The sequence below is a fragment of the Haliotis cracherodii genome, unplaced genomic scaffold (assembly GCF_022045235.1).
Source record: "Haliotis cracherodii isolate W230 unplaced genomic scaffold, xgHalCrac1.p SCAF_4, whole genome shotgun sequence".
Classification (NCBI taxonomy): Eukaryota; Metazoa; Mollusca; class Gastropoda; order Lepetellida; family Haliotidae; genus Haliotis; species Haliotis cracherodii.
Window position 1 is genome coordinate 53,878,482 of NW_027266297.1, and position 26,759 is coordinate 53,905,240.

At 41.9% G+C, this 26,759-nt stretch overlaps 1 protein-coding gene across 4 annotated transcripts in view; it reads left to right on the top strand.

Annotated features, from left to right (window-relative positions):
* The first annotated feature begins 288 nt into the window (after positions 1–288).
* Positions 289–26,759, top strand: part of LOC139478962 (zinc-regulated GTPase metalloprotein activator 1-like) — a 31,918-nt gene continuing 5,447 nt past the window's right edge. Inside the window, exons 1-10 of one of the 4 annotated variants that reach the window (XM_071261680.1) lie at positions 289–311; positions 9,897–10,067; positions 16,689–16,775; positions 17,575–17,671; positions 18,828–18,919; positions 21,974–22,033; positions 23,423–23,460; positions 24,354–24,400; positions 25,684–25,770; positions 26,449–26,493. In XM_071261680.1, the coding sequence (XP_071117781.1) occupies positions 9,986–10,067; positions 16,689–16,775; positions 17,575–17,671; positions 18,828–18,919; positions 21,974–22,033; positions 23,423–23,460; positions 24,354–24,400; positions 25,684–25,770; positions 26,449–26,493 (635 nt within the window). In that variant the 5' untranslated portion in view covers positions 289–311; positions 9,897–9,985. The other 3 variants (XM_071261682.1, XM_071261679.1, XM_071261683.1) reach the window with 3 other exon arrangements.

Consider the following 26,759-nt stretch of genomic DNA (forward strand, 5'->3'; position numbering starts at 1 on the left):
TTACCACTTTGGAGAGAGAGAGAGAGAGAGAGAGAGAGAGAGAGAGAGAGAGAGAGAGAGAGAGAGAGAGAGAGAGAGAGAGAGTAATTTCTAGTTGTTTTAATTACTCTTTGGTAATAAATATTTTGATTAAAAATATCGAATCATGTTTGCACTATATTCATACAAAATAATGTAACTATCAATTCCTGTATTATCACCGATTTATATTTATATTTGAACGCACTGGAAAACGGTTTTTCTCTGGGTATTTGTTTAGTGGTATTTGAGTATGGGTTATAAATCAGAGTTACTTCCCTTAGATAAACATCGTGAGTATGCCATATCTCCCCGTCTCTGCCTTGTGCACTACAAATAATTAATCAAAGATGACACATAGTAAGAGAATAGTATAGTGTAAGAATGCAAGCCTATGTATTCATTAGACAAATATCACTTGGTAAACTTTGCACCATGCACCAGCAAAATTAAGGCTGCACGTTCGGTTTTCGATCAACATGATGTCGCTTTACCTAGCTGCATGTTTCTGTGGATGTTCTAAGAATAAATACCAATGATAATATCTACAGGTACATCTACTACAAGGAACTATAATAAATGCCCATGGTAATATATGTAGACCTCTGGTTGATATGGCCATATGAAAAAGTCGAAATGGTCATACTGGAAAATCAAAAAGGGCCATATTAGTAATGTAAAAATAAACATCCAGATTCTTATGGACAGTTTTGCTACACTTTACCCACTTACAAGGTAAGTGATCTACTTCATCCCTTGTTTATTATACCCATCACTATGACAATGAGTCAAGCTGAAAGGGTCGTTGTTGGCAGATACCCCAGGTACATTTATGTATACAGACAAATCAGAATACAGAAAGGTACCCAGTACTCTTAACGATGCAAGAGTCCATTTTCCTCAAACCGAAACCGGTTCATGTTACACTTTTTTGCCTGAATATGACTCCGTGCTGGATAATGCTGTGTATCGCGGAATATTTATGTACGTCACTGTGTATGCTAGTTTTTTAATATTGCACACTGGCATGCATCTCATACAACAGCATGATTGTTCCATTATGTAATGCGTACTGTCATGTTGAATTTTACCGCAGTTTGGCATCCAAGATGTATTGTATAGGTAATCGTTAAGTGCGTTGTGCAATACATCCTGCAGTGGAATGGACTCATCCTAGGGTAGCCTTTTGTTTTCTGGTTTTGGCTTGGGTCCATTTCTGTAAGAAAAACTACCTGGAGTACATTTCTGTAGTTCCTGTGGCAACAATGACCCCTGGTCAGCACTGTATCAAACTCAAAGTATGTATTACCAGCTTGATTAGTGAACACAACACATAGACAAGTTTCACTGATGATCATAGTTTATTGTAATCCTTTGTATTACAGAAATAGATAGAGAAAACAAATAGAAGTTAACACTATGCTTGATACATGTCTTTATACTTTGTCATGTGGCCATTTTGAGGGATTGCCTAAAAGTCGGGCCGGGCCGGGCCGAGACGGGCCAAAGTGTTACTGGCTAATTACTTCATTATCGGCGATCATACCTACATATAATTGATGAAACATACACACATGACATTAATGAACAATCACCAAACAAAAAAAGTGCAACATAAATAAGTAATTCGGAGTAAATCGCTTGAAAACAAGAAAGTGGAGCTGTGTGTAAGAGTCACTGATCTTGGTAACATGTAAAAGAGCAATCTTTAACGAAATAAGATTTGAAACGTATCAAATACTTCTAGCTATCGTGGTACAAATTTCCATCTGTCGGCATAGCGTTTACATTTATAGGAACGTACTATCTATATAAATACTACTTTATAATGTCACTGATCGTCGTATTTAAAGCAGACACGTTGGTTAAAGTAGACCTCTTCTCTCTATACTCTTAACAGTCACACAAGTGTTCGGTCCGACTTGGCCCGGGCTGTCAAAATCAACTTAAACCTCACAGATGTATCATCAAATGGATCCACATCTTTCGATTAGTATTATATCTACCTAAATACCACTTTATAGTGTCTCAGATCGCTGTACTTAAAGAAAACAAGGGGCTCAAAGTGAAGCCCTTTTCTCTCTACATTCTCAACATAGTCTCTATCAGAAGTGTTTTGCTTGTGTTGGGTCCCACTTGGCCCGGGCCGTCAAAATCAACTTTAAACACACAGATGTATCTTCAAATGTGTTTACATCTATAGATTAGTGTTATATCTACCTAAATACCACTTTATAATGTCACGGTACATCGTATTTAAAGAAAACAAGGGGCTCAAAGTGAAGCATTTTTACTGTATTTTCTTAAGAAAATCCAAGTCAGAAGTGTTCGGTCCGACTTGGCCCGGGCTGTCAAAATCAACTTTAACCTCACAGATGTATCATCAAATGGATCCACATCTATAGATTAGTGTTCTATCTACCTAAATACCACTTTATAGTGTCTCAGATCGCTGTAATTAAAGAAAACAAGGTGCTCAAAGTGAAGCCCTTTTCTCTCTACATTCTCATCATAGTCTCTATCAGAAGTGTTTTGCTTGTGTTGGGTCCGACTTGGCCCGGGCCGTCAAAATCAACTTTAAACACACAGATGTATCTTCAAATGTGTTTACATCTATAGATTAGTGTTATATCTACCTAAATACCACTTTATAATGTCACGGTACATCGTATTTAAAGAAAACAAGGGGCTCAAAGTGAAGCATTTTTACTGTATTTTCTTAAGAAAATCCAAGTCAGAAGTGTTCGGTCCGACTTGGCCCGGGCTGTCAAAATCAACTTTAACCTCACAGATGTATCATCAAATGGATCCACATCTATAGATTAGTGTTCTATCTACCTAAATACCACTTTATAGTGTCTCAGATCGCTGTAATTAAAGAAAACAAGGTGCTCAAAGTGAAGCCCTTTTCTCTCTACATTCTAATCATAGTCTCTATCAGAAGTGTTTGGCTTGTGTTGGGTCCGACTTGGCCCGGGCGGTCAAAATCAACTTTAAACACACAGATGTATCTTCAAATGTGTTTACATCTATAGATTAGTGTTCTATCTACCTATACACCACTTTATAATGTCACGGTACATCGTATTTAAAGAAAACAAGGGGCTCAAAGTGAAGCATTTTTACTGTATTTTCTTAAGAAAATCCAAGTCAGAAGTGTTCGGTCCGACTTGGCCCGGGCTGTCAAAATCAACTTTAACCTCACTGATGTATCATCAAATGGATCCACATCTATAGATTAGTGTTCTATCTACCTAAATACCACTTTATAGTGTCTCAGATCGCTGTACTTAAAGAAAACAAGGGGCTCAAAGTGAAGCCCTCTTCTCTCTACATTCTCAACATAGTCTCTATCAGAAGTGTTTTGCTTGTGTTGGGTCCCACTTGGCCCGGGCGGTCAAAATCAACTTTAAACACACAGATGTATCTTCAAATGTGTTTACATCTATAGATTAGTGTTATATCTACCTATATACCACTTTATAATGTCACGGTACATCGTTTTTAAAGAAAACAAGGGGCTCAAAGTGAAGCATTTTTACTGTATTTTCTTAAGAAAATCCAAGTCAGAAGTGTTCGGTCCGACTTGGCCCGGGCTGTCAAAATCAATTTTTACCTCACTGATGAATCATCAATGGGTCCACATCTTTCGATTAGTGTTCTATCTACCTAAATACCACTTTATAGTGTCTCAGATCGCTGTACTTAAAGAAAACAAGGTGCTCAAAGTGAAGCCCTTTTCTCTCTACATTCTCAACATAGTCTCTATCAGAAGTGTTTGGCTTGTGTTGGGTCCCACTTGGCCCGGGCGGTCAAAATCAACTTTAAACACACAGATTTATCTTCAAATGTGTTTACATCTATAGATTAGTGTTCTATCTACCTATACACCACTTTATAATGTCCAGGTGTATCGCATTTAAAGAAATCTGTGCCGTTAAAGTGAGGCATTTTTACTTATTTTCTTAAGAAAATCCAAGTCAGAAATGTTCGGTCATATTTGGCCCGGGCTGTCAAAATGAACTTAAACCTCACAGATGTATCATTAAATGGATTCACGTCTACAGATTAGTGTTATATCTACCTAAATACCACTTTATAATGTCACAGATGGCTGTAATTAAAGAAAACAAGGTGCTCAAAGTGAAGCCCTTTTCCCTCTACATTCTCAACATAGTCTCTATCAGAAGTGTTTTGCTTGTGTTGGGTCCCACTTGGCCCGGGCCGTCAAAATCAACTTTAAACACACAGATGTATCTTCAAATGTGTTTACATCTATAGATTAGTGTTATATCTACCTAAATACCACTTTATAATGTCACGGTACATCGTATTTAAAGAAAACAAGGGGCTCAAAGTGAAGCATTTTTACTGTATTTTCTTAAGAAAATCCAAGTCAGAAGTGTTCGGTCCGACTTGGCCCGGGCTGTCAAAATCAACTTTAACCTCACAGATGTATCATCAAATGGATCCACATCTATAGATTAGTGTTCTATCTACCTAAATACCACTTTATAGTGTCTCAGATCGCTGTAATTAAAGAAAACAAGGTGCTCAAAGTGAAGCCCTTTTCTCTCTACATTCTAATCATAGTCTCTATCAGAAGTGTTTGGCTTGTGTTGGGTCCGACTTGGCCCGGGCGGTCAAAATCAACTTTAAACACACAGATGTATCTTCAAATGTGTTTACATCTATAGATTAGTGTTCTATCTACCTATACACCACTTTATAATGTCACGGTACATCGTATTTAAAGAAAACAAGGGGCTCAAAGTGAAGCATTTTTACTGTATTTTCTTAAGAAAATCCAAGTCAGAAGTGTTCGGTCCGACTTGGCCCGGGCTGTCAAAATCAACTTTTACCTCACTGATGAATCATCAATGGGTCCACATCTTTCGATTAGTGTTCTATCTACCTAAATACCACTTTATAGTGTCTCAGATCGCTGTACTTAAAGAAAACAAGGTGCTCAAAGTGAAGCCCTTTTCTCTCTACATTCTCAACATAGTCTCTATCAGAAGTGTTTGGCTTGTGTTGGGTCCCACTTGGCCTGGGCGGTCAAAATCAACTTTAAACACACAGATTTATCTTCAAATGTGTTTACATCTATAGATTAGTGTTCTATCTACCTATACACCACTTTATAATGTCCAGGTGTATCGCATTTAAAGAAATCTGTGCCGTTAAAGTGAGGCATTTTTACTTATTTTCTTAAGAAAATCCAAGTCAGAAATGTTCGGTCATATTTGGCCCGGGCTGTCAAAATCAACTTAAACCTCACAGATGTATCATTAAATGGATTCACGTGTATAGATTAGTATTATATCTACCTAAATACCACTTTATAATGTCTCAGATCGCTGTAATTAAAGAAAACAAGGTGCTCAAAGTGAAGCCCTTTTCTCTATACATTCTCAACATAGTCTCTATCAGAAGTGTTTACATCTATTGATTAGTATTATATCTACCTATACACCACTTTATAATGTCACGGTACATCGTATTTAAAGAAAACAAGGGGCTCAAAGTGAAGCATTTTTACTGTATTTTCTTAAGAAAATCCAAGTCAGAAGTGTTCGGTCCGACTTGGCCCGGGCTGCCAAAATCAACTTTAACCTCACTGATGAATCATCAAATGGATCCACATCTATAGATTAGTGTTCTATCTACCTAAATACCACTTTATAGTGTCTCAGACCGCCCGGGCCAAGTGGGACCCAACACAAGCCAAACACTTCTGATAGAGACTATGTTGAGAATGTAGAGAGAACTTGGCCCGACTTTAGGTAGATAGGACACGAATCTGTAGATGTGAATCCATTTGATGATACATCTGTGAGGTTTAAGTTGATTTTGACAGCCGGGGCCAAGTATGACCGAACACTTCTGACTTGGATTTTCTTAAGAAAATAAGTAAAAATGCCTCGCTTTAACGGCGCAGATTTCTTTAAATGCGATACACCTGGACATTATAAAGTGGTGTATAGGTAGATAGAACACTAATCTATAGATGTAAACACATTTGAAGAAACATGTGTGTGTTTAAAGTTGATTTTGACCGCCCGGGCCAAGTGGGACCCAACACATGCAAAACACTTCTGATAGAGACTATGTTGAGAATGTAGAGAAAAGGGCTTCACTTTGAGCACCTTGTTTTCTTTAATTACAGCGATCTGAGACATTATAAAGTGGTATTTAGGTAGATATAATACTAATCTATAGACGTGAATCCATTTAATGATACATCTGTGAGGTTTAAGTTGATTTTGACAGCCCGGGCCAAATATGACCGAACATTTCTGACTTGGATTTTCTTAAGAAAATAAGTAAAAATGCCTCACTCTAACGGCGCAGATTTCTTTAAATGCGATACACCTGGACATTATAAAGTGGTGTATAGGTAGATAGAACACTAATCTATAGATGTAAACACATTTGAAGATAAATCTGTGTGTTTAAAGTTGATTTTGACCGCCCGGGCCAAGTGGGACCCAACACAAGCCAAACACTTCTGATAGAGACTATGTTGAGGATGTAGAGAGAAAAGGGCTTCACTTTGAGCACCTTGTTTTCTTTAATTACAGCCATCTGTGACACTATAAAGTGGTATTTAGGTAGATAGGACACGAATCTGTAGATGTGAATCCATTTGATGATACATCTGTGAGGTTTAAGTTGATTTTGACAGCCCGGGCCAAGTATGACCGAACATTTCTGACTTGGATTTTCTTAAGAAAATAAGTAAAAATGCCTCACTTTAACGGCGCAGATTTCTTTAAATGCGATACACCTGGACATTATAAAGTGGTGTATAGGTAGATAGAACACTAATCTATAGATGTAAACACATTTGAAGATACATGTGTGTGTTTAAAGTTGATTTTGACCGCCCGGGCCAAGTGGGACCCAACACAAGCCAAACACTTCTGATAGAGACTATGTTGAGGATGTAGAGAGAAAAGGGCTTCACTTTGAGCACCTTGTTTTCTTTAATTACAGCGATCTGAGACACTATAAAGTGGTATTTAGGTAGATAGAACACTAATCTATAGATGTGGATCCATTTGATGATTCATCAGTGAGGTTAAAGTTGATTTTGACAGCCCGGGCCAAGTCGGACCGAACACTTCTGACTTGGATTTTCTTAAGAAAATACAGTAAAAATGCTTCACTTTGAGCCCCTTGTTTTCTTTAAATACGATGTACCGTGACATTATAAAGTGGTATTTAGGTAGATATAACACTAATCTATAGATGTAAACACATTTAATGATAAATCTGTGTGTTTAAAGTTGATTTTGACGGCCCAGGCAAAGTGGGACCCAACACAAGCCAAACACTTCTGATAGAGACTATGTTGAGAATGTAGAGAGAAAAGGGCTTCACTTTGAGCACCTTGTTTTCTTTAATTACAGCCATCTGTGACATTATAAAGTGGTATTTAGGTAGATATAACACTAATCTGTAGACGTGATTCCATTTGATGATACATCTGTGAGGTTTAAGTTGATTTTGACAGCCCGAGCCAAATATGACCGAACATTTCTGACTTGGATTTTCTTAAGAAAATAAGTAAAAATGCCTCACTTTAACGGCGCAGATTTCTTTAAATGCGATTCACCTGGACATTATAAAGTGGTGTATAGGTAGATAGAACACTAATCTATAGATGTAAACACATTTGAAGATAAATCTGTGTGTTTAAAGTTGATTTTGACCGCCCGGGCCAAGTGGGACCCAACACAAGCCAAACACTTCTGATAGAGACTATGTTGAGGATGTAGAGAGAAAAGGGCTTCACTTTGAGCACCTTGTTTTCTTTAATTACAGCGATCTGAGACACTATAAAGTGGTATTTAGGTAGATAGAACACTAATCTATAGATGTGGATCCATTTGATGATTCATCAGTGAGGTTAAAGTTGATTTTGACCGCCCGGGCCAAGTGGGACCCAACACAAGCCAAACACTTCTGATAGAGACTATGTTGAGGATGTAGAGAGAAAAGGGCTTCACTTTGAGCACCTTGTTTTCTTTAATTACAGCCATCTGAGACACTATAAAGTGGTATTTAGGTAGTTATAATACTAATCTATAGACGTGATTCCATTTGATGATACATCTGTGAGGTTTAAGTTCATTTTGACAGCCCGGGCCAAATATGACCGAACATTTCTGACTTGGATTTTCTTAAGAAAATAAGTAAAAATGCCTCACTTTAACGGCGCAGATTTCTTTAAATGCGATACACCTGGACATTATAAAGTGGTGTATAGGTAGATATAACACTAATCTATAGATGTAAACACATTTGAAGATAAATCTGTGTGTTTAAAGTTGATTTTGACCGCCCGGGCCAAGTGGGACCCAACACAAGCCAAACACTTCTGATAGAGACTATGTTGAGAATGTAGAGAGAAAAGGGCTTCACTTTGAGCACCTTGTTTTCTTTAATTACAGCCATCTGTGACACTATAAAGTGGTATTTAGGTAGATAGGACACGAATCTGTAGATGTGAATCCATTTGATGATACATCTGTGAGGTTTAAGTTGATTTTGACAGCCCGGGCCAAGTATGACCGAACATTTCTGACTTGGATTTTCTTAAGAAAATAAGTAAAAATGCCTCACTTTAACGGCGCAGATTTCTTTAAATGCGATACACCTGGACATTATAAAGTGGTGTATAGGTAGATATAACACTAATCTATAGATGTAAACACATTTGAAGATAAATCTGTGTGTTTAAAGTTGATTTTGACGGCCCAGGCCAAGTGGGACCCAACACAAGCCAAACACTTCTGATAGAGACTATGTTGAGAATGTAGAGAGAAAAGGGCTTCACTTTGAGCACCTTGTTTTCTTTAATTACAGCCATCTGTGACATTATAAAGTGGTATTTAGGTAGATATAACACTAATCTGTAGACGTGAATCCATTTGATGATACATCTGTGAGGTTAAGTTGATTTTGACAGCCCGGGCCCAGTCGGACCGAACACTTCTGACTTGGATTTTCTGAAGAAAATAAGTAGAAATGCTTCACTTTGAGCCCCTTGTTTTCTTTAAATACGATGTACCGTGACATTATAAAGTGGTGTATAGGTAGATATAACACTAATCAATAGATGTAAACACATTTGAAGATACATGTGCGTGTTTAAAGTTGATTTTGACCGCCCGGGCCAAGTGGGACCCAACACAAGCCAAACACTTCTGATAGAGAGAATGTAGAGGGAAAAAGGCTCCACATTTGAGCACCGTGTTTGCTACTGCAATATGAGACACTAAAGTGTTATTTAGGTAGGTATAATATTAGTCTATAGATGTAAAGTATGTGATGTCATTTTAGAAGCGATTTGACAGTTATTAACACGTGTCGTGTCAGTCCTATGACATTCGCGAATATCCACTTACAGAATACATCCTGTGTTGGTTTAACATGAAGTAGTAAAGGTTAATTAGGGATGCCAAACACGTTAATTAATGAAAGAAGAGTAGTCAAAACACTGTCATTTCGAATTCCTGCCCAGGACATCACGCCCCTGCACGCTAAGGTCGGTGAGAAACCTTCTCACCAAAGTAAAGACACAGTCAAGACACTGACTTTTCGGTATGGACTCTCGGTATGTAGCTATAATTATCAGTTTACAACATTGCTGAAGATGCATTTTGATTCAAACTCAATTAAATGAGCAAAACTATACGTCTCTTGACAATTGAGATCTGTCTAGATATGCACGTTTCGTTTTATTATTCTGCAATCCATTTCTAGTATTACCCGCTGGCCCGGCCCGGCCCGACTTTTCTTGGCCCGACTTTTAGGCGGTCCCCCATTTTGACTTATTCCCCTCGGATCTATATTTCCTGTTTTTTCAGCTTGGCGTAGAATGTGTTGAAAACCCTGACAGATAGCGAGAGTCATAGCTGCATGACATTGTCACTGAGTGGAATAAGAACTGAAGACAATGTCTGATGATGAAGAAATTCCTGACCTTGTTCCATCCGAAGCAAAAAAGGTTCCCATCACAATCATAACAGGATTTCTAGGTAAGATTAAGAAGAACTGATGTAGCGCTGGTTTGGATTTCATCATCTAGCATTGGTTACAATCTCATTAAAATCAGATCTTAGTTCTCGCTGCCGCTAAACAAAGATCTCAGGACATCCCATTATGGGTCATGTCAGATCGACCTTTCATGATCTCTGACCGACCAATGGAATTACTGACAAGAAGTCGACATTAGCCAATCAGAAGGCAGCTTTCTTGTGCTTTACGGCACTAATTTCAAATTGCAACTACGCTTCGAAACATATTTTGACAAATTCTCGCTTAAAAATTTGAAACCTGAAGAAAAGAACATTCTCGAATGGCTAATATATGATTGCATAGATTCAGTCGTTAAGCCCGTAACTTTTGTTCGCAATACCCCGTTTTAAAGTTTTCGAGGCTGCATGATAAGAAATCACATTCCGACTGTCACTTTCATGATCTGATTGGTCAGATGAAAGGTGGTTCTGACCCCTAATGGGATGTCGTCAGATCTTTATTTAGCCGTAGCGAGAACTAAGATCTGATTTTAATGAGCTTGGCATTGGTTATGAAGTAAAGTGTTTTTTACAATCTATCAGTAAAAATACTATTACTATATTTGTCAGCTGTAACTCATAAGTGAGTTAAAATTAAATGTCACATCAGCATTACTTCAGCCATATAGCTACGTAAGTCATAAATATCGTCAACTGGTTTCATGCAGATAGCCCTTTTTAGACATAGTGCACAGCTTTCTTGTCTGCATTGTGTCTAGCTCTGGTTGTCAGCTGCTACTCATGATGCGTGGCTGTGTGTATTCCAGGTTAGGATTGGTCCCCTGTAACCATGGTAACCTATGCTGGATCAGTATGTCATTGTATCCTGTCAACGGTGATTGTTGCTCACAATAGCTATCACTGGATTGTCTGGTCCAGTCTCGTTTATTAAAGGCTGCCTTGATATAGCTGGAATAATGCTGAGGCATTAAACAGCAAACAGAAAACATTACACATACACTATGGGGATTTCTGTTGCAGAATATTAAGCATCCTGGGTCCCGTTCCTCAAAGTGATCTTAGTGCTAAGGTGATTGTAAGGCCCATACTTTAACATAGGCTTACGATCATCGTAGCGCTAAGATCGCTTTGAGGAACAGGGCCCAGAGCCACATGGAGATTGGTGGTCACTATGGCTGCTATGTATACAGGGCATATATGATATTTGAACAGTGACCACTATCCTCAAAGTGTCGTTGACTTGTTTACCCTGCTGTGTATTGATCATACCAACCTTGATTGCTTAACCAGCTGTTTACAGGTTGCCATGGTGATGCTTATGTAAACCAGCACCATGACCCCTACATGCCCAAGACCTGTTTGTTTACACCCTGTCGGTATTCAAGCACCCCATGCTTGAGAGCCAACTCAAAAAGGGGATTAGACGGTCAAAATGTGTGCCCTGGTTGATGATGATGCACCTGCCACCGTGTTGTCCATTGCTGATGATCGCTACCACCAGACTTGATTACATGCAGGCTGTGGTGATGTAGCTGGAATGTGGTAGACTGTGTTGATGATCTCTACCACCAGACTTGATTACATGCAGGCTGTGGTCATGTAGCTGGAATGTGGTAGACTGTGTTGATGATCTCTACCACCAGACTTGATTACATGCAGGCTGTGGTCATGTAGCAGGGATGTGGTAGACTGTGTTGATGATCTCTACCACCAGACTTGATTACATGCAGGCTGTGGTGATGTAGCTGGAATGTGGTAGACTGTGTTGATGATCGCTACCACCAGACTTGATTACATGCAGGCTGTGGTGATGTAGCAGGGATGTGGTAGACTGTGTTGATGATCTCTACCACCAGACTTGATTACATGCAGGCTGTGGTGATGTAGCTGGAATGTGTTAGACTGTGTTGATGATCGCTACCACCAGACTTGATTACATGCAGGCTGTGGTGATGTAGCTGGAATGTGGTAGACTGTGTTGATGATCGCTACCACCAGACTTGATTACATGCAGGCTGTGGTCATGTAGCAGGAATGTGGTAGACTGTGCTGATGATCTCTACCACCAGACTTGATTACATGCAGGCTGTGGTGATGTAGCAGGAATGTGGTAGACTGTGTTGATGATCGCTACCACCAGACTTGATTACATGCAGGCTGTGGTGATGTAGCAGGAATGTGGTAGACTGTGTTGATGATCGCTACCACCAGACTTGATTACATGCAGGCTGTGGTGATGTAGCTGGAATGTGGTAGACTGTGTTGATGATCGCTACCACCAGACTTGATTACATGCAGGCTGTGGTGATGTAGCTGGAATGTGATAGACTGTGTTGATGATTGCTACCATCAGACTTGATTACATGCAGGCTGTGGTGATGTAGCTGGAATGTGGTAGACTGTGTTGATGATCTCTACCACCAGACTTGATTACATGCAGGCTGTGGTGATGTAGCTGGAATGTGGTAGACAGTGTTGATGATCTCTACCACCAGACTTGATTACATGCAGGCTGTGGTGATGTAGCAGGAATGTGGTAGACTGTGTTGATGATCGCTACCACCAGACTTGATTACATGCAGGCTGTGGTCATGTAGCAGGAATGTGGTAGACTGTGTTGATGATTGCTACCACCAGACTTGATTACATGCAGGCTGTGGTGATGTAGCTGGAATGTGGTAGACTGTGCTGATGATCTCTACCACCAGACTTGATTACATGCAGGCTGTGGTGATGTAGCTGGAATGTGGTAGACTGTGTTGATGATCTCTACCGCCAGACTTGATTACATGCAGGCTGTGGTGATGTAGCTGGAATGTGGTAGACTGTGTTGATGATCGCTACCACCAGACTTGATTACATGCAGGCTGTGGTGATGTAGCAGGAATGTGGTAGACTGTGTTGATGATCTCTACCACCAGACTTGATTACATGCAGGCTGTGGTGATGTAGCTGGAATGTGGTAGACTGTGTTGATGATCGCTACCACCAGACTTGATTACATGCAGGCTGTGGTGATGTAGCAGGAATGTGGTAGACTGTGTTGATGATCTCTACCACCAGACTTGATTACATGCAGGCTGTGGTGATGTAGCTGGAATGTGGTAGACTGTGTTGATGATCGCTACCACCAGACTTGATTACATGCAGGCTGTGGTGATGTAGCTGGAATGTGGTAGACTGTGTTGATGATCTCTACCGCCAGACTTGATTACATGCAGGCTGTGGTCATGTAGCTGGAATGTGTTAGACTGTGTTGATGATCTCTACCACCAGACTTGATTACATGCAGGCTGTGGTCATGTAGCAGGAATGTGATAGACTGTGTTGATGATCGCTACCACCAGACTTGATTACATGCAGGCTGTGGTCATGTAGCTGGAATGTGGTAGACTGTGTTGATGATCTCTACCATCAGACTTGATTACATGCAGGCTGTGGTGATGTAGCTGGAATGTGATAGACTGTGTTGATGATCGCTACCACCAGACTTGATTACATGCTGGCTGTGGTGATGTAGCTGGAATGTGGTAGACAGTGTTGATGATCTCTACCACCAGACTTGATTACATGCAGGCTGTGGTCATGTAGCAGGAATGTGGTAGACTGTGCTGATGATCGCTACCGCCAGACTTGATTACATGCAGGCTGTGGTCATGTAGCTGGAATGTGGTAGACTGTGTTGATGATCTCTACCGCCAGACTTGATTACATGCAGGCTGTGGTGATGTAGCTGGAATGTGATAGACTGTGTTGATGATCTCTACCACCAGACTTGATTACATGCAGGCTGTGGTGATGTAGCAGGGATGTGGTAGACTGTGTTGATGATCGCTACCACCAGACTTGATTACATGCAGGCAGTGGTGATGTAGCAGGAATGTGGTAGACTGTGTTGATGATCTCTACCACCAGACTTGATTACATGCAGGCTGTGGTGATGTAGCAGGGATGTGGTAGACTGTGTTGATGATCGCTACCACCAGACTTGATTACATGCAGGCTGTGGTCATGTAGCTGGAATGTGGTAGACTGTGTTGATGATCTCTACCACCAGACTTGATTACATGCAGGCTGTGGTCATGTAGCAGGAATGTGGTAGACTGTGTTGATGATCTCTACCACCAGACTTGATTACATGCAGGCTGTGGTGATGTAGCAGGAATGTGGTAGACTGTGTTGATGATCGCTACCACCAGACTTGATTACATGCAGGCTGTGGTGATGTAGCTGGAATGTGGTAGACTGTGTTGATGATCGCTACCACCAGACTTGATTACATGCAGGCTGTGGTGATGTAGCAGGGATGTGGTAGACTGTGTTGATGATCTCTACCACCAGACCTGATTACATGCAGGCTGTGGTGATGTAGCTGGAATGTGGTAGACTGTGCTGATGATCTCTACCACCAGACTTGATTACATGCAGGCTGTGGTGATGTAGCTGGAATGTGTTAGACTGTGTTGATGATCTCTACCGCCAGACTTGATTACATGCAGGCTGTGGTGATGTAGCTGGAATGTGGTAGACTGTGTTGATGATCGCTACCACCAGACTTGATTACATGCAGGCTGTGGTGATGTAGCAGGAATGTGGTAGACTGTGTTGATGATCTCTACCACCAGACTTGATTACATGCAGGCTGTGGTGATGTAGCTGGAATGTGGTAGACTGTGTTGATGATCGCTACCACCAGACTTGATTACATGCAGGCTGTGGTGATGTAGCTGGAATGTGGTAGACTGTGTTGATGATCTCTACCGCCAGACTTGATTACATGCAGGCTGTGGTCATGTAGCTGGAATGTGTTAGACTGTGTTGATGATCTCTACCACCAGACTTGATTACATGCAGGCTGTGGTCATGTAGCAGGAATGTGATAGACTGTGTTGATGATCGCTACCACCAGACTTGATTACATGCAGGCTGTGGTCATGTAGCTGGAATGTGATAGACTGTGTTGATGATCTCTACCACCAGACTTGATTACATGCAGGCTGTGGTGATGTAGCTGGAATGTGATAGACTGTGTTGATGATCTCTACCACCAGACTTGATTACATGCAGGCTGTGGTGATGTAGCAGGAATGTGATAGACTGTGTTGATGATCTCTACCACCAGACTTGATTACATGCAGGCTGTCATGATGTAGCAGGAATGTGGTAGACTGTGTTGATGATCTCTACCGCCAGACTTGATTACATGCAGGCTGTGGTGATGTAGCTGGAATGTGGTAGACTGTGTTGATGATCTCTACCACCAGACTTGATTACATGCAGGCTGTGGTCATGTAGCTGGAATGTGGTAGACTGTGTTGATGATCGCTACCACCAGACTTGATTACATGCAGGCTGTGGTCATGTAGCAGGAATGTGATAGACTGTGTTGATGATCTCTACCACCAGACTTGATTACATGCAGGCTGTGGTGATGTAGCAGGAATGTGGTAGACTGTGTTGATGATCTCTACCACCAGACTTGATTACATGCAGGCTGTGGTCATGTAGCTGGAATGTGGTAGACTGTGTTGATGATCTCTACCACCAGACTTGATTACATGCAGGCTGTGGTCATGTAGCAGGGATGTGGTAGACTGTGTTGATGATCTCTACCACCAGACTTGATTACATGCAGGCTGTGGTCATGTAGCAGGGATGTGGTAGACAGTGTTGATGATCTCTACCACCAGACTTGATTACATGCAGGCTGTGGTGATGTAGCAGGGATGTGGTAGACTGTGTTGATGATCTCTACCACCAGACTTGATTACATGCAGGCTGTGGTCATGTAGCAGGGATGTGGTAGACAGTGTTGATGATATCTACCACCAGACTTGATTACATGCAGGCTGTGGTCATGTAGCAGGAATGTGATAGACTGTGTTGATGATCTCTACCACCAGACTTGATTACATGCAGGCTGTGGTGATGTAGCTGGAATGTGGTAGACTGTGTTGATGATCTCTACCACCAGACTTGATTACATGCAGGCAGTGGTGATGTAGCAGGGATGTGGTAGACTGTGTTGATGATTGCTACCACCAGACTTGATTACATGCAGGCAGTGGTGATGTAGCAGGAATGTGGTAGACTGTGTTGATGATCTCTACCACCAGACTTGATTACATGCAGGCTGTGGTCATGTAGCTGGAATGTGGTAGACTGTGTTGATGATCTCTACCGCCAGACTTGATTACATGCAGGCTGTGGTCATGTAGCTGGAATGTGGTAGACTGTGTTGATGATCTCTACCACCAGACTTGATAACATGCAGGCTGTGGTGATGTAGCAGGGATGTGGTAGACTGTGTTGATGATCTCTACCGCCAGACTTGATTACATGCAGGCTGTGGTGATGTAGCTGGAATGTGGTAGACTGTGTTGATGATCTCTACCACCAGACTTGATTACATGCAGGCTGTGGTCATGTAGCTGGAATGTGGTAGACTGTGTTGATGATCTCTACCACCAGACTTGATTACATGCAGGCTGTGGTCATGTAGCAGGGATGTGGTAGACTGTGTTGATGATCGCTACCACCAGACTTGATTACATGCAGGCTGTGGTCATGTAGCAGGGATGTGGTAGACTGTGTTGTAATGTAACACCTACTTGTCTCCAGGTGCAGGGAAGACAACTCTACTCAACTATGTTCTTACAGAACAACATGGGAAGAAGATTGCTGTAATTCTGAATGAGTTTGGGGAAGGTGAGTAGGGATCAATGTTTGGAGATATTCATGACAGTCAAGCACTCCTTGTCACAGACCAAATGTTAAAAGTTTGTAAACATCTAATATTTAAGGGGGTGGTCAGGTAGCCTAGTGGTTAAAGTGGCAGAAGACCCGGGCTCGATTTCCAACATGGGTATAATGTGTGAAGAAGCCCATTTCTGGTGTCCCCCAGCCGTCATATTGCTCAAATATTGCTAGAACCGGCATAAAACCATACTCTCTCACTCTAATACTTATGTCCGAGACATAATTTGTTTGTTTTTGATACTCATAATTAATATTTCATAATCATTTTCATTGAATGATGTATATTTTTCTTTTTTGTGTGTGCATTTCTATACCACCAGAAAATTAATGAGCACACTCCTGGATACAACTTGTGTTCCGAGACCCTCACTATATATAAGAATAGGCATAGGTACATTGGAAACTGGGAATCAAAACTTGCTGACTTGCAGCTGCTGACTAGTGACAGTTACCATAGTTACTAGTGCTTCTGTCCTACATCACTCTGACAACATCAGTCATAAAGGATATGGTTGTGTCTTTTAAGACATATGACTGGATGAAAATGACTGCTGTTTTGAATTCACCTCTGGATACCTCTTATGCCTGATAGACTGATGCGATTGTGCGTGTGCAAGACCTTGTGATGTCATGTCTTTTGAACATGAGTTGTTTCATAAGTGGTCTGTTGTTATTATTATTATCCTTATTATTTTTATCATTATTATTATCATTGTCATTTTTGTTATTTTACTTATAATCATTGCAGGAGATTCCATTGAGAAGTCTATGTCAGTTGGGCAACAGGGGGAGCTGTTTGAAGAATGGCTGGAGTTAAGAAACGGTTGTCTGTGCTGTTCTGTCAAGTAAGTTGGTCTCTGCTGTTGTGTCATGTAAGTTGGTCTGTGCTGTTGTGTCAAGTAAGTTGGTCTGTGCTGTTGTGTCAAGTAAGTTGGTCTGTGCTGTTGTGTCATGTAAGTTGGTCTGTGCTGTTGTGTCATGTAAGTTGGTCTGTGCTGTTGTGTCAAGTAAGTTGGTCTGTGCTGTTGTGTCAAGTAAGTTGGTCTGTGCTGTTGTGTCAAGTAAGTTGGTCTGTGCTGTTGTGTCAAGTAAGTTGGTCTGTGCTGTTGTGTCATTTAAGTTGGTTTGTGCTGTTGTGTCATGTAAGTTGGTCTGTGCTGTTGTGTCAAATAAGTTGGTCTGTGCTGGTGTTTTTCATGTAAGTTGGTCTGTGCTGTTGTGTCAAGTAAGTTGGTCTGTGCTGTTGTGTCATGTAAGTTGGTCTGTGCTGTTGTGTCATGTAAGTTGGTCTGTGCTGTTGTGTAATGTAAGTTGGTCTGTGCTGTTGAGTCAAGTAAGTTGGCCTGTGCTGTTGAGTCAAGTAAGTTGGTCTGTGCTGTTGTGTCATGTAAGTTGGTTTCTGTTGTTGTGTTGACCGCCTCCGTGGTCCAGTGGTAGGGCATTTGCACGAATAACGGAAGGTCTGGGATTTGATCCCTGGCCTCATCATACCATAAGACGTTAACAGATGGTACTTGTTGTTACCCTGCCTGGTGCTTGGCAAGGACTAGTCGGCTCGGAGTCAGTATACTGTCTCTGAGTGGGGTATTCATGTTAAACTGCTGCATGGTATCTCAGTGGGCTAGCACTATGAAATTAGCATCAGTCTTGACTAGTACAAGCAGACACACATACACAAGCTTGCACGTCGCCATATAAGTGCAATAATCTTGGATGTGACTTTTAATCCCCATTTCACCTCACTTCAACTGTTCTCTGAAGTAAGTTGGTCATGTTGTTCTGTCAGGTATTTTGGTCTCTGTTGTAAAAACAGAATATTTTAGCCGTTGCTTAAGAACACTTTTTAGGACCTGTATCATGGCCAAATAACATTGTCTTTTTTTAACATATTAGGCAAAATTATTTTTTTCTTGTATTTTCGGTAACAAGTTATATATAACAAAATATGAAGAAAGAGAATTTTGGGAAGTGAGTCTACCTGTGTACATTTGTTTCCTCCAGGGACAGTGGGGTGAAGGCCATTGAGAACCTGATGACCAAGAGAGGGAAGTTTGACTACATTCTGCTGGAGACCACTGGTCTAGCTGACCCAGGTGAGCACTCAGGATGACCACAGGGAGTGGCATCTGCACTGACCCTTGGGTCATTACACAGTGACCTCCCGACTGACCCTTGGGTCATTACACAGTGACCTCCCGACTGACCCTTGGGTCATTACACAGTGACCTCCCGACTGACCCTTGGGTCATTACACAGTGACCTCCCGACTGACCCTTGGGCCATTACACAGTGACCTCCCGACTGACCCTTGGGTCATTACACAGTGACCTCCCGACTGACCCTTGGGTCATTACACAGTGACCTCCCGACTGACCCTTGGGCCATTACACAGTGACCTCCCGACTGACCCTTGGGTCATTACACAGTGACCTCCCGACTGACCCTTGGGTCATTACACAGTGACCTCCCGACTGACCCTTGGGCCATTACACAGTGACCTCCCGACTGACCCTTGGGCCATTACACAGTGACCTCCCGACTGACCCTTGGGTCATTACACAGTGACCTCCCGACTGACCCTTGGGTCATTACACAGTGACCTCCCGACTGACCCTTGGGTCATTACACAGTGACCTCCCGACTGACCCTTGGGTCATTACACAGTGACCTCCATACTGACCCTTGGGTCATTACACAGTGACCTCCATACTGACCCTTGGGTCATTACACAGTGACCTCCCGACTGACCCTTGGGTCATTACACAGTGACCTCCCGACTGACCCTTGGGTCATTACACAGTGACCTCCCGACTGACCCTTGGGCCATTACACAGTGACCTCCCGACTGACCCTTGGGTCATTACACAGTGACCTCCCGACTGACCCTTGGGTCATTACACAGTGACCTCCCGACTGACCCTTGGGTCATTACACAGTGACCTCCCAACTGACCCTTGGGTCATTACACAGTGACCTCCATACTGACCCTTGGGTCATTACACAGTGACCTCCATACTGACCCTTGGGTCATTACACAGTGACCTCCCGACTGACCCTTGGGTCATTACACAGTGACCTCCCGACTGACCCTTGGGTCATTACACAGTGACCTCCATACTGTCCCTTGGGTCATTACACAGTGACCTCCCGACTGACCCTTGGGTCATTACACAGTGACCTCCATACTGACCCTTGGGTCATTACACAGTGACCTCCATACTGACCCTTGGGTCATTACACAGTTACATCCACACTGACCCTTGGGTCATTACACAGTGACCTCCATACTGACCCTTGGGTCATTACACAGTGACCTCCCGACTGACCCTTGGGTCATTACACAGTGACCTCCATACTGACCCTTGGGTCATTACACAGTTACATCCACACTGACCCTTGGGTCATTACACAGTCACATCCACACTGACCCTTGGGTCATTACACAGTCACATCCACACTGACCCTTGGGTCATTATACAGTCACCCCCTTACTGACCCTTGGGCCATTACACAGTCACCCCCTTACTGACCCTTGGGTCATTACACAGTCACATCCCCACTGACCATGGGGTCATTACACAGTCACATCCTCACTGACCCTTGGGTCATTACACAGTCACATCCTCACTGACCCTTGGGTCATTACACAGTCACCCCCTTACTGACCCTTGGGCCATTACACAGTCACCCCCTTGCTGACCCTTGGGTCATTACACAGTCACATCCCTACTGACCCTTGGGTCATTACACAGTCACATCCTCACTGACCCTTGGGTCATTACACAGTCACATCCACACTGACCCTTGTGTCATTACACAGTCACATCTACACTGACCCTTGGGTCATTACACAGTCACATCCCTACTGAACCTTGGGTCATTACACAGTCACATCCCCACTGACCCTTGTGTCATTACACAGTCACATCCACACTGACCCTTGGGTCATTACACAGTCACATCCCCACTGACCCTTGTGTCATTACACAGTCACATCTACACTGACCCTTGGGTCATTACACAGTCACATCCCTACTGAACCTTGTGTGATTACACAGTCACATCCCCACTGACCCTTGTGTCATTACACAGTCACATCCACACTGACCCTTGGGTCATTACACAGTGACCTCCCGACTGACCCTTGGGTCATTACACAGTGACCTCCACACTGACCCTTGGGTCATTACACAGTGACCTCCACACTGACCCTTGGGTCATTACACAGTCACATCCACACTGACCCTTGGGTCATTACACAGTCACATCCTCACTGACCCTTGTGTCATTACACAGTCACATCTGCACTGACCCTTAGGTCAGTACACAGTCACATCCCCACTGACCCTTGGGCCATTACACAGTGACCTCCCGACTGACCCTTGGGTCATTACACAGTGACCTCCATACTGACCCTTGGGTCATTACACAGTCACATCCCCACTGACCCTTGGGTCATTACACAGTCATATCCACACTGACCCTTGGGTCATTACACAGTCACATCCATACTGACCCTTGGGTCATTACACAGTCACATCCTTACTGACCTTTGGGCCATTACACAGTCACATCCTCACTGACCCTTGGGTCATTACACAGTCACATCCATACTGACCCTTGGGTCATTACACAGTCACCCCCTTTCTGACCCTTGGGCCATTACACAGTCACACCCTCACTGACCCTTGGGCCATTACACAGTCACATCCTCACTGACCCTTGGGTCATTACACAGTCACATCCACACTGACCCTTGGGTCATTACACAGTCACATCCATACTGACCCTTCGGCAATTACACAGTCACATCCCAACTGACCCTTGGATCATTACACAGTCACCCCCTCACTGACCCTTGGGCCATTACACAGTCACATCTGCACTGATCCTTGGGTCATTACACAGTCACATCCCCACTGACCCTTGGATCATTACACAGTCACCCCCTTACTGACCCTTGGGTCATTACACAGTCACACCCTCACTGACCCTTGGGCCATTACACAGTCACACCCTCACTGACCCTTGGGCCATTACACAGTCACTCACTGACCCCCAGGGGTTACTAGACAGTCACATTCTATCTTCCTCAGTGTTAATTACTGTTGTGGGCATGACTATAAAGCAATGTATGTGTTGTGCAGGTCCTATTGCCTCCATGTTCTGGCTGGACGAGGAGCTCTGCAGCGACGTGTTCCTGGATGGTCAGTGCCTTATCTCTGTCCTACTTTGTGTTTGGCTAAATTGTGTTGTCAAATTCCAGTTTCAGCGATGGCAGGGGTTTAGAAAATGAATTCAACACTTTGTAAATTAGTATGAAAACAATGTATCAAGGTTCATACAGATATGGAAGCCTAAAATTCAAGACCTTTTCAAGGCTTTTCAAGGCTTTTCAAGGCTTTCAACTGTGATTTTCAAGGCTTTTTTGGCGGGGTTATTAGCCTTTGTCTGTCAATATTTAATTCCAACAGGATTTATTTTCACAGCAAATAATTTAAATAAATTAAGTCTGTCATGAATTTTAATACTTTTTGCCATTTTGTACAAATTCAAGGCTTTTCAGTCTATTTTGGTGATTTTCAAGGCTTTTCAAGATTGACACTAAAAATCAAGGCGTTTCAAGCGGGACCTTAAACTTCAAGGCCATTCCCAACCTGTATGAACCTTGTGTCTGTGCTGGTCTGTGTATTTGTGACCTGTCAGTAGATGAGTATTGAATGGCTACTTAAATTTGAAAATTTGATGTGACTTCATGTCTTGTTCATGACACCATAAATTGATTACGTTATATCATCTGAACAAGAGGCTGCCTTCAGTGGAGTTTCTCTGTAGGGTTGACATGTCATCCTTTTTCTTTATTTTCTCTAATATTGTCAATGAGTAAAAATATACAGTGAGTGAATGCGTGATTTGGGTTTAACACCGCTTTTAACAGTATTCCAGTTATGTTGCATCGTGTCAGCTTAATGTGGGAGGAAAGCCTGAAGTGATGCAGGTCTCAGACGTTTACCACTTCGGTGAAACCCACGAGCATGTGTATGGTGCTGACAAACCTAGAAACATAATCGGGTTGAACCCGGGATTCGAACCCACAATCATAGGTTTCTGGCATGCCCAAAGGACACAACTCTGCACAGTGAATCGCGGCGCCTTAGACGACTGGGCCACCCGTGCCCCCTAAAAATATATAGCCTTTGAAAGGCATTTAGGAAGTGTTACACATAAGGAAGAGAATATGCTTACTCCTTCACCTGATAGAGGAGTAAGCATATACTCCGAAACCATGTGTTCCTCACATTAAAGAAGTTGACGTCCATAAATTCTCTTCCTCATGTGTAATATATAGAATAACCTCGGAACTTCGGATTATATGTCCCACATGAAGAAATGCCATGAATCACTCGCCAAAGTCTCAGGATTAACACCATTCATTCATCTGGGGCAGATAATCTGTAAGTCCTTGTAGTCCATTGGATATTCTCTAAATGTAGCTAAAAAGTGGGTAAAAATCCCCATCTGTCACTGTCATTCTCACTCCATCTTGCCCGTATTGTGCATCCAGCGTTGTATGACATCTTGCGACACTCTTCCAGGTATACTGACGGTGGTGGATGCCAAGTTCTGTCACCAGGTATGTCAGCTTGTATTGTTTACGTTTTTTTTGGTTTATGTTTTTTATCATATCTTTTTTCCAAAACCATGTGATAAAAAGCTGACTTGTTGTCTTAGTAGGTCAGTGGTCCGTCGCTGTGACTTGAATGCTTGTTTAGCACGTATCATGTATCGTGTATTGTGTATCATGTATTGTGTATCGTGTATTGTGTATCATGTATCGTGTATTGTGTATTGGTCATTCAGTCACTCACTATGTAAAAGTGGCATGTTACATCGATGCATCGGTGCATCACAATGTTTTACTTCATAATACAAGTATGGATCCCAGTCACACACACTAAGTAAACAGTACCTATTCTTACTATAAATGTATTCTCTAATAAAAGTTACACCGAACACTAATTACGAGTGAAAATGAGTAGAAAACATCAATATTTTCACCCATTGCACCATACTTGGCACTGCCAACTGTAAATCATCACTGTGCCAGGTATTTGGCCATCCTCTTTATGAAAAATTGGCTTAATGGATAAGAGCACATACAAGTAAGGTGATACAACTTGGATCGTGAGCAAAGTATCGTGATACGTATTGGATCGTGAGCAAAGTATCGTGATACGTATTGGATCGCACCGTTGGTGTATCATCCCGGCCAAGACTATGGCTGAGATGCAAACAATAAATGAAATCATATTGCTAACTTGGTCCAGTTACTGGTCGCTTGCGAGAAGCATCCTTTGCATTCCGGAACATGAATGTCTACTTGACATGGAAATAAAGTGTATGGGCTGTGTGGTGGTCACAGGAGGAGTTTTAAACAGAGCACACAGATGTTGCATGATGATGTGATTCATTTCTGTAACTAGTGAAGGTTCTGACTGATTATGTTTTTGTTCAACATTTTTCCAGCAACTCAGGGAACAGAAGGAAGATGGGACCATTAATGAAGCGCAAAGGTAGAAATTAGGAATAAAATTAGTCAAAGATATTAGGATAAAAACAATTTATGGAGTACAGGACTCCACACTGTTGCTAGTATTACCCCAACCAATGGATCAGTATGCTTTCTATTCTCAGCTCCCTGGGGAGTATACAACTGGCACTGTCCGTTATACACTAGGAGGTTTTGGCTTCACATTAAGATTTCCTCCTGCCAGACACCCATGTGCTACTGGGGGAAAAGAGGCTCATTACAAGCAGTCACTGTTCACATTTTTATTAGCTCACCTGGTCTTAAAGTCATCGCAAGTCATTCATCATCGTCATATTGGAAAAGATATTTATGGTTTTTACACTGCCTTTGTTGTACAAAAGGTGATGAAATTTCGTATGTCTTTAGTTAGTGGTTGGATACAACATTATGACCTTATTTTGATAATGCCCTTCCATTTGTCTTTGATGCATATTTGGCTCTGTAAACTTCTTCTTCCCAGAACATGCTTAAACTTCCAGAATGAGGGAGCTGAACTGTTTCTCATATTTTGTAAAAAAAATTAGATGGTAGTTTTTTCATTTCCAGTGTTTATACAGAAATATTTGAATAGCAATGCTGAGAGCAGCTTTTGGTATGTGGCTCTCTTTGCTGACATTTCTAACTGTTGATTACATATCCAGGTGAGCTACAGTGCAGTGGCACTATTTCTACCTGTGTTTCAGTGATGGATAGGTTCTCAGCCCAAGAAATTCTCAGTAGTCAAGATTGCAGAGTCACTCCTGTGCTATTGTCGCTGGAATTCTTTTTGTACACAAACTGTAATCGGCGTAATAAGCGCCCCGCTCTAATAAGTGTCCACAGTGATATTTGCTAATATATTGGCTAGTGAACAAACAATCCCAATTAGCACCCCTCCAGATTGAGCAATGTACACAAGATGTATTTATTTGTGTATAATACTCACTCATATTTTTATACACCTTTAATTATGGGCAATTAAATTCTGTAAAAATATATTTGTTGTATAAAAACATTTCAGGCTGTCAGCATAAACCATGAAATTTACGATCTTTCGCCTCTGTTTTTTCACCAAAATAACATTCCAATAAGAGCCCCCTATTTCTAATTTTGAGAGCACCCTAGGTGCTTCTTACTTCGAATACAGTATATCAAATTTCATAATAATTATCATTCAGTATGCAGTGTAGTGCTTTGAAGTATGAGAATTAGAGCTAATCACAGTCATGTTTTGTAACAGTTTCCATAGTAACCACATAGTAGGCTGGTACTGATTGGTTGTTTCAGACAGATAGCCCTGGCAGACGTGATCCTTGTGAACAAGACAGACCTTGCATCTCCAGACGAAATAAACAGTCTGCGAGAGGAAATCAGGTGAAATACAAGTCTGGTAGCTAAATGAAAGCAAGGCTTGACATCTAGGATCTCAGCATTGCTGTAATAATTACTAAATATCAATGGGTAGCACTACTTTGTGGACAGTACTATTATCACAGCATGTTCTCCAAGCTTCATCTACTCCTGTTCACAAACTATGTTTTGAATGTTTTTTTATGCCATTCCCTTTCATGAGTTTTCTGGTATTGTATTGTGTTTTGCCTCATGATCTTGCTTTCAAGATATATATTGTATTGTGACATATATCTAGTCATTCCCTGTGTTGATTGAATATATGATTCCTTAATTTGAGACCCGTGAAGATCTGGGGTAGCATAGGCCTTCAGCAACCCATGCATGTCAGAAAAGGCGACTAACGGGATTGGGTTGTCAGGCTCGCTGACTTGGTTGATGCATGTCATTGGTCTCATTTACGTGGATCCATGCTCATGATGTCAATCACAGGATTGTCTGGTCCAGACTCGCTTATTATACAGACCGCCATCATATAGCTGGAATATTGCTGAGTGCGGCGTGAAACCCAAAAGCAACAAACAACATTAATTTGACAAGTGCTGGCTATTTATTAATCGTAATTTATCATATACTGCACTGTAACCTGAACTGTAGGCTACATTTTGTTGCAAAAAAAGTGAAACTTGTTTTTCTGTTCAGGAGTATCAACAGCTTTGCCAAAGTGAGGGAAACAACGCGAGCCAAGTAAGTGTTTATATCATCACGATAGTGACTCTGACCCTGCCTGGTAATGGAGGCTGTCTCACGGACTGGAGACTCCATTCAGATGGACTTACTGCGAGTTCCTCAATACCAATATATCACATCCAATGACACAATTTCCAAATTTCAAAAGATCATATGTGAAACTAACAGATTCCAGACCAGACTAAAGTACTCATAGAAATGAAAAAAACCTGTTTTGCTGGATTTAATAATCGACACAAAGCATTACGTAGATGTAAATATAA